At 37.9% G+C, this 15,903-nt stretch overlaps 1 protein-coding gene across 2 annotated transcripts; it reads right to left on the minus strand.

The window, feature by feature from the left end:
• Window positions 1-141: 141 nt before the first annotated feature.
• On the minus strand, window positions 142-15,900 carry LOC146488138 (STING ER exit protein-like). Of its 2 annotated transcripts, none has more exons than XM_085121476.1 (8): window positions 15,660-15,900; window positions 10,980-11,094; window positions 8,956-8,997; window positions 8,786-8,850; window positions 7,149-7,210; window positions 6,065-6,154; window positions 1,780-1,875; window positions 142-980 (listed from the first exon to the last, which is right to left on the minus strand). In XM_085121476.1, exons 1-8 carry the CDS (start codon window positions 15,850-15,852, stop codon window positions 927-929), a joined length of 717 nt encoding a protein of 238 aa, XP_084977602.1. In that variant the 5' UTR covers window positions 15,853-15,900; the 3' UTR covers window positions 142-926. The 2 variants fall into 2 exon arrangements, with proteins under 2 accessions (XP_084977602.1, XP_084977598.1); XM_085121472.1 differs by having other exon boundaries at window positions 10,980-11,097.
• Window positions 15,901-15,903: the final 3 nt, after the last annotated feature.

Genomic DNA, 15,903 nt, shown 5'->3' on the forward strand with positions numbered 1-15,903 from the left:
TAAAGAAACCTTCAGACTTGAAACTATTTAATTTGAATTTATTAAATTTGGTTCAATTTGACTTCGTTAGAGTTTCGTTTCTCAAAGAGATGGGAAATCGAAAGGAATCATACACAAACAACTGTATTACGTCATTCTAAATTATCACTTCACCTCACTTCACTTTATTTATTTTTGCCACCTTTCTTACTTCCATCGATGCATAATTATTTTATGAAATGCCTGTAGTCAAGGCAATCTTGTTACAATGTAGAAAATGGGAAAACATGACGATAGTTTTGTTTTTCTCAACAAAATCAGACCTGTCATGAAAATCATATCAGACAATTATAACTACATCCTTTGATACCTATCGTCCAGCATGTGGCTGGGCTATGCTTACAACATGGATTCACTTGCACCCCCCGGAAAGAGGCAACCTTAAAACACAGACATACTTGTGCTCCACTGAAAGGGGCTAGCACTGAATGATCCTAGTGTTGGCCACCAGGCATGGTAAATGTAAAGGAACAATTTAGGTTATACTACATGTACACTGTACAAACTTGGCTGATGTCAAAGCTTAAACTGAGATCACGTGGAAATTATTTGTGAACGAGAATCTGATAAGTTGAAAAGCTCAGAAGCTTAAACGTACACTGACGTGTACATGCATGTATGGCTTCATCTGTAACGATGATAGTTCAGCATTCAAATTCAATGTAGAGTACATGCTGAGTGAGTTATACAATGGATGACCTAGCACTGTGGCAATAATGTTTGGTTCAATTCCATTGACCATAACAGAAGAGACTTTGCCAGTGGATACTTGTACAATAGTACTTGACTGAGTAATTGTCTCTGATAATGTCAGCGCAGTTTGGTTTGCACCTCCTGGGCTCAGCTGATAGAGTACTGTTCATTCCACTGTGAGACTTGCAGGTAAGCTAGTCTCTATCAATGAGGGTGCCTCTGGCTTTCTTGCTAGCATCCTGTTTGAGCTGAGGGACAAATATGAAGACATTATTTAAAGGAAAGTACCATTATATGTATGGCTAGGGATCTTTGTGGCCCAGTTTCTACAAAGGCTGTTTCACAGTTTCCCATTCTACAGGGTTGACAATAAGCATTGGCATGAAGTTCTTTAAGTGCAAATTGTACACTCTAATTAATTATGATTATTTTGATGTCATACAGCTGCACCTCTTCTCTTAAATTGAACAAATCATTGACCTACTAAGGGCCATATACATGTTCTAGTACATGTATAACAAAGTACATATTATGCACTATTGCTTATGATAAATGCTTTTAAGGGGTTAATCATTAAAGGACTTTGCGATCTTCCAGTTTGAAGACTATGAGACCTCCTTTATGTCAGAATCAAATTTTCTGCTATTGCACACACATACAGTCGTGTACTTTTGAATATAGCCATTTCAAATGTAACATTAACAATCCAATGGTGTCATCACCATTAAACAACTCCATGAAGAAATATACAGTACCAGACTGAAGTAACCTAACAGGGAACGCATTACTGGACACTTAGGGTACACAAAGAGGAACGTACATGTATAGGGAACACTTAGGGAACGCAAAGAAGAACACTTTAAGAATGTGTTCAGTGCAGCGTTCTCTGTTAGGTTACTTCTGTCCAGTACAGTAACTGACATGTAAGCCCCTCTTAAGGTACAATGTACAGCATACCAAGCTTGGAATCAAATACTTCAGGTGCTTATTCTTGAAAGTAGATAAAAGTTTTGCTCAATAATTATTAATGTCATTCAAGGTAATTACCTGCTCCACAGCTGCTCTTTTCTGTGCTGTTGTTTTCCTCTCAAGTTGTTTCTCAATGATCTGAGCATTGTGGGCATATGATGATGCTACTTCATGCTACAGCACAAGAAAGAATATCAGTGCCAAACAATAATTTAATTATTCACGCACATAAATCCACAACGTGTGTAATGTTATCCTCTTTATAGAGTGTTTTCACATGACGTCATGGCGGCCATGTTGGTGTCCAAAAACAAAGAAATGGCGGCCATGTTGGTGTCCCAACCTAAACCTCTGGGAATTGAACTCTATTTTTATGCAAATACTTTCTTTTGTTTCATTAAACCAATATAGCCAGTGGTCACGTGAGTGAAAACACTCCATAGGTCATTAAAACAGCTAAGTTCCATGTTAACCAAATGGATTTACAGTGTAATGCTGCAAAAGACATAAACTTACAGACATGCATTAAAAAAAAAACATGATTCCTAACACATTACCCACTGGAGTACAATCATGGAAAACTTAACAATAACAATATAATTGAGAGAAATGTGATGGTATATTTCCAGCCTGGTGAATGAATGAGAATGATGATTATTCTAGAAAGTGACGCAGGCATACTCGGAAAAAAGAAATCCGAGTGCTCCTATCAGGAGTCGAACCTAAGACCTTCCGATTACTAGTTCGGATGCTCTACCACTGAGCTACAGGAGACTCGTGGGGGCTAAGGCCATTAAACTAGGTTCATGGGACAAACATTCTGCATACTGCTAGGATTTGAATGTCGAACGTGTGGTATATGAGAGAAATGTGATGGTATATTTCCAGCCTGGTGAATGAATGAGAATGATGATTATTCTAGATAGTGATGCAGTAATATAATTATATTACAATATAATTATAATTATATACTTGTGACCTTCTTTGGGAAAACGTACACTAACGATATTCCGTTAAACGGTCTAGGCCATTAGCTATCCGTTAGTCATCCGTTAGATAAATTAATGAAAACCATTATGGGCGTTAGTCAATCCGTTAGTATCTAATCCGTAACCGTTAGGTTATATAGGCACCAAATCAATACTTGCTTGTGGCACTTTACCATTGAATAATGCTAAAAAGATGGATCGGAATATTAAGTTAACAAGATGCCCCTCTAATGGCATTACACGGAATGCTTAATGTAGCCCCAATTATTCTCCATTGTATGTTTCGCAGATATTTAAAAACTATCCTCCCTTGGCAATTGAAATAAAAAATTGTCTGAATGGTTTTATTCAGATATATTGCGTGATACTAATCGTTGTGTTACTAGGAATCATACCAGAAATAACTATGCAATAACGTCATGACCCTGCTGAACTGGTCTGGCCTCCTCTAGCTCTAATCCTTTGCGTTAATTATTCGATCTGTTTTTTAAAGCGGAGTTTCTTTGCTGTGAACTCTCTCAATTTCCACCGTTTCAACTGTCGAGTACTACCTAGAAGTTATTATTTCGATTTACAGCTTGAAAAAAGGTTTGTTTTCTCCCTGAAAACGGCAGATCAGAGTCTTAAATTCAGACATGTGGCCGCCATTGAACAAAAACAACTTTTCGAAATGATGAGTTGCTTTGACGTCACACAGGTAGAGATAAGTGGGTCCCCTCCCTCGTAAAATACGCGCCGATACTAGATTTTGATTGGGCCGTTTTTGTCCAAGACAATCAGAACAATAAATCCCTTCTGGGAGAGGGCAGAATTTAATCTAGGTTTAATGAATAAATCAAATGATGATTTGACGTCACACAGGAAGGGATGAGTGGGTCCCCTCTCTCGTGATATGTGCCTAAATAATAGATTTTGATTGGGCCGCTTCTGTTGAAGACAATCAGAACAATACATCCCCACTAGGGGAGGACATACTTTAATGCATAAATTAATGTGCACATTTGTGTCTACAATGAAGAAAAAAACAAGATGCCTGTTATACTGGCATTACGCGTGATGCTGGGGCTGATTCATTTATTCCAACTGTATGCTTCGCCGATTGATAAAACTATCCTTGCTAATGAAATAGTTTGAGTCACGATGATCGTGTTACGTTGTTTCCCTTGTGTTACGCGACTCAGACTATCACTGGAAATTTGTGACATTCCAATATGATAACGTAAGCTTCTCAATGACCTCTTTTCAGTCTCGCGTCGTGGTCTCAGACTGTCAAACAAGGCACGGCTCCTTCGCCAGGAACTCACCAATCTCCACCGTTTTAAATGTCGGGTGCTTCTTAGAAGTTATTCTTTCGATTCACCGCTTCAAAATGGTGAAATTTCCGTTTGAAAACGGCACACTTGAGTCCAGAACATGTTAACAATATGGCACTACAATTTAATCCGTCTTTAATAAATATATCAAATGATGCGTTGACGTCACACAGGTAGGGGTGAGTGGGTCCCCTCCCTCGCGATATAAGCCACAAGAATGGATTTTGATTGGCCTGCTGTTGCTGAAGACAATCAGAACAATACACCCCGAGTAGGAGAGGGGAGAGTTTAATGAATAAACAAGATGCCTGCTATACTGGCATTACGCGAGATGCTGGGGTTGATTCATTTATTCCAACTGTATGCTTCGCCGATTGATAAAACTATCCTTGCTAATGGAATAGTTTGAGTCACGACGATCGCGTTACGTTGTTTGCCTTGTGTTACGCTACTCAGGGTTTCAAGGGAAATTGCGGGAATTCCATTGCGATAACGTAAGCTTCTCAATGACCTCTTTTCAGTCTCGCGTCGTGGTCTAAGACTGTCAAACAAAGCACGATTCCTTCGCCAGGAATTTACCAATTTCCACCGTTTTAAATGTCGGGTGCTTCTTAGAAGTTATTCTTTCGATTCACCGCTTCAAAATGGTGAAATTTCCGTTTGAAAAAGGCACACTTGAGTCCAGAACATGTTAACAGTATGGCGCCAAATTTAATCTGTTTTTAATAAATAGATCAAATGATGCGTTGACGTCACACAGGTAGGGGTGAGTGGGTCCCCTCCCTCGCGATGTAAGCGACCAGAATGGATTTTGATTGGCCTGCTTCTGTTGAAGGCAATCAGAACAATACACCCCGAGTAGGAGAGGGGTGAGTTTAATGAATAAATTAATGTACCGATTTGTAGCTACGAGGAAGAAAAAAAAAAAAAAAACAAGATGCCTGCTTTACTGGCATTACGCGTGATGCTGGGGCTGATTCATTTTTTCCAACTGTATGCTTCGCCGATTGATAAAACTATCCTTGCTAATGGAATAGCTTGAGTCACGACGATCGCGTTACGTTGTTTTCCTTGTGTTACTTTCACCGGAAATGTGTGGAATTCCATTACGATAACGTAAGCTTCTCAATGACCTCTTTTTAGTCTCGCGTCGTGGTCAAGGACTGTCAAACAAAGCACGATTCCTTCGCCATGAATTCACCAATTTCTACCGTTTTAAATGTCGAGTGCTTTTTAGAAGTTATTCTTTCGATTTGCCGCTTCAAAATGGTGAAATTTCCGTTTGAAAACGGCACACTTGAGTCCAGAACATGTTATAAACAATATGGCCCCAAATTTAATCCGTTTTTAATAAATAGATCAAATGATGCGTTGACGTCACACAGGTAGGGGTGAGTGGGTCCCCTCCCTCGCGATATAAGCGACAAGAATGGATTTTGATTGGCCTGCTTCTGTTGAAGACAATCAGAACAATACACCCCGAGTAGGAGAGGGGTGAGTTTAATGAATAAATTAATGTACCGATTTGAAGCTACGACGAAGAAAAAGAAATCGTCCCGTTTTTAGACACGGTATGCCCCCTCAGGGCATCCCGCGTAAAAAAAAGAAATCGACCCGTTTTTAGACACGGTATGCCCCTTCAGGGCATCCCGCGTAATTAATGTACACATTTGTGGCTACAACGAAAAAGATACCCGACCGAAACCTAGACACGTCATGCCCTGCGGGCATTCCGTGTAAAATCTAAAATGTGATTGGCTGGTAGCAGTCACATGAGCTATCATCATAATGTGCATTTCAAGAAAAATAAATATCCATACCCTCACCCCCACAGAGGGGATTGGTAAATCCAAGGGGGTGGGGGATCCTCAAAGACTAAGAAATGTAAAGGAAAGTATGAAGCTAAAATTAATTGTAGGGTAGGGTGGGGGAGTAAATGAATTTAAATACAATACAATTTGTAATTTATACATGTACATTTTAATTATCCCTATGTGGTCCATCAAGTACACTATTACGCCCTTGGCAAAATAAAAATTATTATAATTGATCTTAGCTTACCTGTTCAATTTCCTCTTCTTCTTCATCAATAGTCGACACTGTCACAGAGCTGAATTTACCAAATTCTTTTGTTCTTTTTGTCATCATTACCTGCATTGAACCACTTTTGGTTAGATTACAGTACTTCCTAATAACTTGACCTTCAATGTAAAGTATTAACACTGTATTAAGTATGCTGCGTACAACTACATGTAATTCACTATAAAGATAAAATTCACTAAAAATGCTCACACACTGTACAATGCACAATCCAGGGATCACTGCACACTGATAACAATTATTCTTCAAATAATCATGTTATTGAAGTAAATTGTACAGGTGTAGCTTGGATTTGTAGGACTTATTCAGTTTCCCATTAATTTTCTTCTAATCCGGCCCCAATACACTGTACTAGATATTTATCCCTAACCTCATGGCTCAGTTCTTGGATTTGTAGGACTATTCAGTTTCCCATTTCTTCTAATCCAGGCCCCAATACACTGTTGTCTGTACTAGATATTGATCCCTAACCTCATGGCTCAGTTCTTCACAACAGGGTTTACTGCTATTATGGAGTGTGCCCCAGAATTTACATTAATTTTACAGCTGTATAGGAGTATGGCCAAATATTGTTAATACATACAGCTTAAGCAAGATAGTGTGGACTTTGTTTGCAGTTTGGTGACTAATCAAAGGTAATTTACCAAATTAAATATTTTTACCCTTCAGTTTGACTGGGGCCAGAACAGTTACACGTACATGTAGCACTAAATAGCTTTCAAACAACCAGGCAAGGTCATCATTAATAATTGTCGGGCAGCCAGGTACATTGTACTGTGGCTGGTTGATAAAGTGAAGTTACATGTATGCTGAGCTACATCCAGTAAAGTTTGAAACAACTAAAACAAAACAAGAATGGTAGAATTTCCTCTTGTTCATTGTGAAACCCAGCTCCAATAAAGCTTAACAGCAGCCCAGACCAGGCCCTTGTTTTTGACACCTGATCCCAAGAAAAAAGCTGCACAACTTATGTCAGCTGTATTAATAAATATTAACCATTATAAACCATTACACTGACACACATTATAAAAATCATACACTGTACCTTATTTGGCTTAGGTTTAACTGTCCTTGTTGTTTGACTGTCTCCACTATGAACCAAGGCTCCTAAACAATGCATAAATGCATTGAAAGAGAAATGTGAAGGTCAAAAAGCTTTAAAATGTATGTTCTGTAGGTGCAATCCAGTCATCAGCCATCCCCTGAGCACAGACTACAGTATGTACTTGAATGTACATGTACATGTGGGTAAAATGTCTTTTTGGCTAATTCTGAAGAGCTAAACAACAATGTTGTAAAAAAGAAAGCAATCAACTGCAATGAGGGGCCCAAACCAATGAATCATGGAATAAGTTAGAAAAAGTTACTTAGAAAAAGTTAGTTTAAAAAAAAAAACAGCAACAACAACAAACAAACAAACATTTGTATATTTTCCTTGGCGTAAAGCAATTTCTAAAACCTACAAAGTAGGATTCTACGTGTATCCTGATTGTACAAATTACAGTAAATTAAAGTGTGAGTCATAACCTACCATTAAATTTAGAATTTACAGTACAGGTACACACTGGACATTGTAAGCTCTGGTATGTACATGTATTCATTTACAGTGCGACTACTTTTACCGGGGTCACTTAAAACTGGCCAATCAGTTCACATTATGATACAAACAGTCAATAATTCCAAAATTGTGGGTTTTAACTGTTGTTTTCCATCTACTCGTGATTGGTTCAATCAGCTTTGGTTGAAATTCATTGTCCTTGTCCTGCAATCTGATTGGCCAGTTTTGTTTACATGACCCCAGTAACAGTAGTCGCACTGTAAGGTCCAAACACTAAGCTAAAAGCTAGCTAACTTTAACAGTCCATGGGTTTGTATTTGAAGAGGGAAGGGGAAGGGGGAGGGGGAGGGGGGAGTTGTAAGTTTTTACAAATTGTTAACAATACTACAGTGTTGCAGTGCGTGGATTTTTTTTTTTTTTTGCAAAGGGGGGGGGGGGGGGGCTTACTTTCAGAGTTTTATGGTACATTGTAAATACATGTACTTATAAAGTGCAAATGAGAGAATTATTTTACATGTATTTGCTTGATCAAATCTTCATGCTCTAAATACATGTACATTGTCTACAAAATACACAAAACAGGCAGGTACAGACTGCGCATCAGGCTCCAGGTGTTCAAGCTAATCCTGGATAAACGTAAACTTTTGATTCAAGTTTAATGAATAATCATCAAAGATTCTTTGAAAAGAGTTTTGTCCCTCAGTTTTGACTCAAATGCTTCTGTAACATTTAGCGGGCAAGATGAAAACCTTGGCTACATGTATCTCTTAATCATGGATTAGCATTAATCGGTTTTTAAACAACCGGGCCCAGTATAATACAGCTGTATAACCCTTCTTCAGTGTGGAGAAAACTGTTGAAATATGCTTCTGGACACACACGCGCATATGAATAGTAGCACACGCTACTATTCATATGCGCACATGTGTCCAGTAGCGTATTTCAACAGTTTTCTCCACACTGAAGAAGGGTTAATTACACCCAAAATGTCTGTGTTTTATTTTTAATATATCAATCCTATCTGAAAATATTTTCAAGTGTCACGCATCTCCAAGGAACTTTCCCTTCACCTTCATTAAATAAATACAGCTGTAGTTTATTATGTAACATGTAAAGGCCTTTACCATCTACTACAAATGTAACATTTTCATCTTTCTTTGAAGGTCTGTAAAAAAGCCACAGGCTGCATCTGTTAAGATGGGAACAAAACTTATTAATAAATTAGATTGCTCAAGAAACATATTAAATAATCATTAAAAAGAACGAGAAACAGTACACACTAGCATTTACTCACTTTTTGCACTTTAAACGGAACTGTCTCTCAATACCACCAGGCCTGAAAGTTGCAGAATAGAGGAATAAGAAGTACTTGTAATATACACCTTCACTGTTCAGAAATCACACTACCAAATGAACTGTCTAGCAAGACTAAACGTTTTCCAATTCTACGCTCTGATGATTTTTCATTAATGTTATTTACAGTACAGTATATGAATTCCATGAGTTGCTAGTTTTGTGATCCTTTTGTCAAAATAAGTGAACTTAGAGTTCAATATCTCCAAAACATTAAGCCTTCCAGCTATCAAATAAATTGAAACAAATCAAGGTTCATCATTAACAAATGAGCCTGTATGCAAAAATTCAGTGATTTTTGAGCCCTTTTTTCCCCAGCAAAATTAGCACAAGTTTACACCCATTTTCCACCAAGCCCTTTACTTGATAGCAAGAATTCGTATATGTATTATAAAGTAGCTGCACTGTACATCCAAACTTGATTTTTTTTCAATGTTACAAATTTGTAAAATTTTATAAAGCTGCATGTGTACAGTTGTAAAGTTGAACAAGTTTTAAAACTAAAAGAAGACATTAATTTTCACTGCTGTATAAAGGAATGATGCATTCTTTGTTTTGCCATTTGGGTGTAAATTGCATGCTTGGCCTGTATGTCCAGCTTCAAAATACAATGAAAGTCAAAATGCATTACCACAAAAAAAAAATTGATACATGTACTGTACATGCAGGATTCAAGTTTAATCATATCTGTATACAAGACTTAACAATGAGTCGGGAGTCTAGTCCACCATTTTTTTCATTTTCTCTAAAGTAAATCTGTTTTTAACTGTTTCCCTTGAGTGGTAGTACATGTATTTTCTCATGAAAACTTGTCTAATTTAATCAATAAAATTCTAAAATTTTGATACTCAAAATCATGAAAAACTGTACATGTTGCCTGACAGGTTGTTGCGCCTGTACCAACACTGCTCAGATGAATAATAATTATATTACCAAACCAGTGAAAAGCCAGTCACAATAAATTACAATGTAGTTTCTGATAAATAAACAAAAAACTCACATGTCAAAAATCCAGGACAATTCTAGGATATGAATACAATATTATTATACCCAATCAAGAGTCCACAAAAAAAACACTATCCACTGGTTTGGTACATATTAATTTTTCTTGGCTAAAGACGATCAACAACAATGAAATGATGCTGAGGCCTAATGCTATAATATTAGAGGGATTTAGAATTACATATACATTCAAGGAAAACAGCAAGCGGCAGAAATGAGAACGCAACCATGTTTATCCTTCATTTGCCGCTTCTCCCACTGTTTTCAATTTCTCTGCAAGAATTGAGTAGTTTTGCATTTGCACCAAAGGCCAGATTTATTTTGCACTATTCTCATCTATGTACATGTACATCGTACTATTTTTTCTCAAGAAAACATAAATGTGGTGAATCCCATATTTGCCATTTGCTGTGAAAGCAATTTCACATCTCTCTAATACAGTGTAGTTTTAATACAATGTACATTGTAATAATGCTAACTTATAACCCTGATCAGAAATACTCTAACACTGTACACACTTGGTCATGACAAGCTGCCATCCCCCATACAGATGTACATGTATTTGAATTGTGCACATCTGGTGACTTAATTCACCCTACTGCTAAAAAAACAAGGAAAATTATGAAGCTGTTCTTCTTAGAAAGAGGGACTACCCCCTTATTTATCATGAAGGTATAAATGCCAAGGGCCCTGTTGTTCAAAGCCCGATTAAGCCAATCCTGGATTAACAAGAACTTTGGTTCGAGTTTAATTACACAACAATAAAGATTTTTCAAAAAGATTTTTGTCCCTCAGTTTTGACGTTGACTTTTCTTTGCCACTAGCTAACACATAAGAGTTTAAAAACAATTTTAACGAGCAAGCAGAAAACCTCTGTTAACTTTGATTCGTGGATTAACATTAATCGGCTTTCAAACAACTGGGCCCAGGTGTACTGTATTATTAGTTATACAATCCATGTACCTTTTCAAGAAAACAGTATCTCCGTCAACACAGTTGAGCTTATGAGCATGTTTTGATCCATCAATGACCCTAGCATGATCAGTTCTACGCAGTGGAAGCTTCTCAAGAGTGCTATCTACTGTGGATTCAAAAACAGATTACAAACACATTAAAACAGTACAGAGATCTTCATGTACATTATTAACCATTTCACCGCTAAAGGCGACTAATGTCGCCGTTTTAGAGGCTACCACTTTCAAGATCGGCCACGTTCTCAAATCCAGAAATCTGGTTATTATGGTCTACTAATAGTGTTAATTAGTAAGTGTTTTAGGCTTTAAGAGCAAATAAACTGAGTTTATCTTCCATTTGCCATTCCATATCAACATTTATTTTCAAGCAAAACCAAAAATGCCCGTTTTCTGCAGCATCGACAAAGCTGAAAAACACACATCTTTGCTTCCAATTTTTTAATTCAAAATCTCATTTTAAAACCAAAATTCCTTCATGACAGCAAACCTTAATCTCATGACTAAGCATTTATCTCCAATTTTGCCTCTCACGCGCACAGCTGTTCGAACATCAGCCATTTGATTCGAGCCACTTTTCAAAGCACTTAATTTCCCCATTGCCGTCCGAGTTGCATTCTGGGTAATTTCGATACAACAACGAAATGGAGGTCCCGCCATCTTAATTCAGTAGTTTTTTTATAAGTGTCGAGCCACCCGGTCCTACTGGCCAAATATCGCAAACATCGTTTTCTTTGCAAGTCAAATCTCCCCCAAATTGCCTAGGTAGGTCCGAGAATCCACCCACAGAACGGCCAGAGAGACAACTTCACTCGTGAGCCACCATGACTCGATACGAACACTTTTGGCGTCCCAGTTGCTATGAAATCATCTCTCACCTCTGGATTCTTTCAGAGGATTGCCTCTACTCTCCATTCCAGCTTTATGATGCCAGCCTGGGAGCTTCTGCAGTGCAAAATGGCCCGAAAGTACACTTATAAACTGACAACTTACCGATTAGAATGTGTTTGTGCTCGTGAGCAAAACAACAACGGTTCAAATAGGTGACGTCACAAAAAAACTTGAGTCCTCGTTATTGCAGAGCAGCGAACATTTCAAAGGAGATCTTCATATAGGACAACTAAATCTGTTTTGGTCATCTACATCGAGATAATTGTCCAGAGAGACCAAGAAATTTGGCAGTGAAAGGGTTAAACAGTAATGACCACAGGGATACATGTGGCAGACCATGACATAAATAAAATGTGTGCAATATACATGCATCAACCGAAAAGATATATTATATGCAATTGTACATATTTATGCCATGTGTTTAAAATTACAAGAGCCTTTACATGTGCTATTTAACTACAGGTACAGGTACATGTACCTGTAGTTTGGGTGTATTGAGAGGCAAAAAAGAAATCATACAATTATTCATGCACCATGGACAAAACATGCATAGCACATGTTTGTTTTCCTTTTACAAAATAGTTTGTCAAAGACTTTGTAAAAGCTGTTACAAAATTAGTACAAATAATTGGTCAATTAAAATAGTTCAATTTTTCAGTATGAATTTACAATCAAACTTGCTATTTTTTTTGTAAGTGGATTCCCTGAGAAGTTAACAGTGCTCAAACATGTCCAAGAAAAGTCTGCAGCTCCAGTGATGATTTGTGATTTTAAATTCCTTTCAAAATTGTACTTTGACAAAACCTCAGTCTGCCTTCTAAGCATGATTTACTTGCGAAGAACTCTTGAATTTTCACTGTTCAAGCTGTTGAGTATTATTAGTCATTGAATGTTCATAAATAAACAACAATTATACATGATTTTATCAATCCAAGAAGCCATAACACTTGGTAACAGAGGTTTGCCTAAATTTTAAGTTGGCAAAACTAAAAGGGTGCTTATTATTTTCTTTTTGCAGTGATACTGATCAATCTGACATGGTGTTGATTTCAAGCAAGTTCAGTTTACAAAATCCCTGATTAAACCAAACTTACCAAAATATTTTCCCTTGAAAATGTGAAAATGAAAATGTGTTTCCCTACATTACATGTATATTAATTTGTTTACATAGTTCTACATGAACATGTCAACTCACCTAACTAAGACGAGACAGCCCAAAATAAAAGGTGTGCATATTGGGCAATTCCAGAAAATATCCATACCCAACAATGGACGGCTTCCATGTTTTAACCCCCCCTTGCCTTCGGAAATTCCAAAATGCGTTACCCTCCCATGCCCTCAGAATTCCATAATCGTGAACCCCCCCTCCCCTTCAGAATTTCCGGTTTTTCTGGGAAGTACATTTTCGACTTAAGCAACGCCTATATGAACAAACGAACATGAATTTATGCCTCCTCAGGGCTGTGTGATCTGGCGGCGCTAGGCGACAAACTTTACTCTTCAGCGACAAGAAAAACCTACCACTAGTGGCCAGGCTGTGAAATTTTCTTTTTAAGTCTGAATTTGGCTATAATAATAAACGCCATTTACGGCAGTTTTACTCCTCTTTGTTTTCTTGTGCCATTCAACTCCTTTAAGAAAAGAAGGAAACTAGAACAACGCATTGGATGAAAACAAAAATTATTTCTTTTCACCCCTTGTTTTATACACGCACAAAATCCATAGAATGTCTGGTATCCCAGGACTCCTCGCATACTTCAGTCGGCTTCAGTTTCTGAACCAAAAATTCAATTAAATTGTATTTGTGATTCCAGGCGCTATCAAGAGAAAACTTGTGGTTTCAATTACCACATTACGAATACCTAGTCTTAACTATTTCAAACTCTTATAGCGAGGAAGAAGAAAACCCATTGTCAACAACATTGAAAACAACTTTATGCAAATTTATCAGTGATATGTAATGCGCGTCTTGAATGTTCGATTCCACGTGCCCGAGTCCCTCACGAGTAAACATACATCGTTGCTGTTTTGTAATTATCTACTTTATTTACAAAATATTACTGAAAAAAGTAGCAGTCATTAACCGGGTTAAACCCTCATACAAGAGCAGCCTTCCAATCGATCGACTCTTACGCCGGAGCACGTGGACAAGATTGCGGCTTTTTCGCGGAATGTAACACGATCGCTTCTGAAATATCTTTGCTGCGCAAGCAGTACGCTGCGCAAGATTATACTTGATTGTGCTTGAATCTTTCGAATGAAAACCTCGGAAAAAGCATTTCCTAATTAAAAAATGTACAACGTCTACGGTAGAATTCGGCAAGGAACCGGGCAAACTTCAACGTGGCCGCTCGCTTGCCTTTGAGCAGACTTTGTTTACATCTTCGGCGTAGCGTTACAAATTTGCATAAATATTATCGAGTTCATCGAATCTCAAAAGGCGATCTCACGTTTCCTTCATTTCAAATTGTAAGCGTGTCTTACTCTCAAAGATGACTGGAATACCTGTCCCAGTAGTAAACAGTGAAGGAAGCGAAACTAAAAGATTGCGACTTTTTCGGCCGCTGTTTCACAAGCTGAGAATGGAAACACGCGCGATCGCTACCAGTACGCTGCACATAATTATGCTTGATTGTACTTTAATCTTTCGAATCAAAACTTCGAAAACAACATTTCCTTGATTAAAAAACGCGCAATAGCCCCCCCATGCCCTCAGAATTCCATAATCGTGAACCCCCCCTCCCCTTCGGAAATCCTAAAAGCCGTCCGTGGTATGGTATGGATATCTGGAATCGCCCATTTAACTGGGCTACAGTTTTTGGGTTTACAATAACACAATTACATGTATTTATTTTCATGAAATGAAATTTAAATAATATTACATATTCCTACAGCCATTAAATAACATTAATATTAACTGGGATTTGACCGAGATAAAATCGCAACAAATGGGGAAAACTAATAGTTTTGAGTGGCACTGTAACTCATTGATTATAAGCTTGAAATATAACGATATAACAATAGTCTCTCCACAAGACTATTATTTTATAACCTTCATACATGTAATTAGGAATGAGAGCATGTGCCCCGGATGATAGCTCTTAAGACAGGGAATTTTTCACCCGAAAAATTGGCATTTCTATGATGGCCCAAAGGTGACATTGCAAATATTTCAATTTCATCACGGCAATTTCAATTTCACCATGACAATTTCAATTTCATACACGGCAATTTCAATTTCACACACAGCAATTTCAATTTCACCACGGCGATTTCAATTCTATCGTGGCATTTTTTTTTTAACCTGTCTAACAATCTGAAATAGCCGCCTTGATTCTAGAGTCCCATTACCATCTGGGTAATAACCGACAATGGGCCATTCCATTTATTATTCGCACCCCCCCCCCCCCCCTCCAATTGAGGTCTTTTGTGTCTACTCCCATCAGAAATAACTTTTCAAGACCCCTTCAGAAATTAAGATCAAAGTGCCGACACATTCCCCCTCAGGAAAAAAAGAAAGAGTTCAAAGATACCGACATAAATATCCCCTCAGAAATAACTCTTAAAGACCCCCCCCCCCCCCCCCCTCTTTCCTCAGATTTCCCAGTACCTCAATAGCGGGGGTGCAGATATTAAATGGAATGGCCCAATGAAGTTGAAATTGCCGTGATGGAACTGAAATTGCCGTGAACGAAGCTGAAATTGCCGTGATGAAATTGAAATGCCGTGGCACTTTTGGGCCGCCATACATTTCTATCATAAGATCGAGCAAAATGCTTACCCAAGATCAAAGCCATTTGTCCGCACAAGCAATGATAGACAGTTAAGGCTGTTGCTCCCTGGTTATATTCCTCTTTATCCTTTGTGTCAGAGCAGACAATGCTGCGGGAAACAACTTTCGGCATTTTGACTGTGAGACCGACGAATTTGTGAATTACGAAAACCGAAAAAAGCGAAAAATTACTGTGGATCATGGAAGAAAGAGGACCGCCATGATATCTGCCAAGCTGCCAAGCCTTGTAATT

Source organism: Pavona decussata, unplaced genomic scaffold, assembly GCF_977016875.1.
Source record: "Pavona decussata unplaced genomic scaffold, jaPavDecu1.1 SCAFFOLD_11, whole genome shotgun sequence".
In the NCBI taxonomy this organism is placed as follows: Eukaryota; Metazoa; Cnidaria; class Anthozoa; order Scleractinia; family Agariciidae; genus Pavona; species Pavona decussata.

Coding starts and splice junctions, on each gene's coding strand:
- LOC146488138 (XM_085121472.1), bottom strand. CDS start 15,852: ATGATCCACAGTAATTTTTCGCTTTTTTCGGTTTTCGTAATTCACAAA. Junction 8,998..10,979: donor GATACTGTTTTCTTGAAAAG/GTACATGGATTG, acceptor TGCAACTTTCAG/GCCTGGTGGTATTGAGAGAC. Junction 1,876..6,064: donor AAGAAGAGGAAATTGAACAG/GTAAGCTAAGAT, acceptor CTTGTGCTGTAG/CATGAAGTAGCATCATCATA.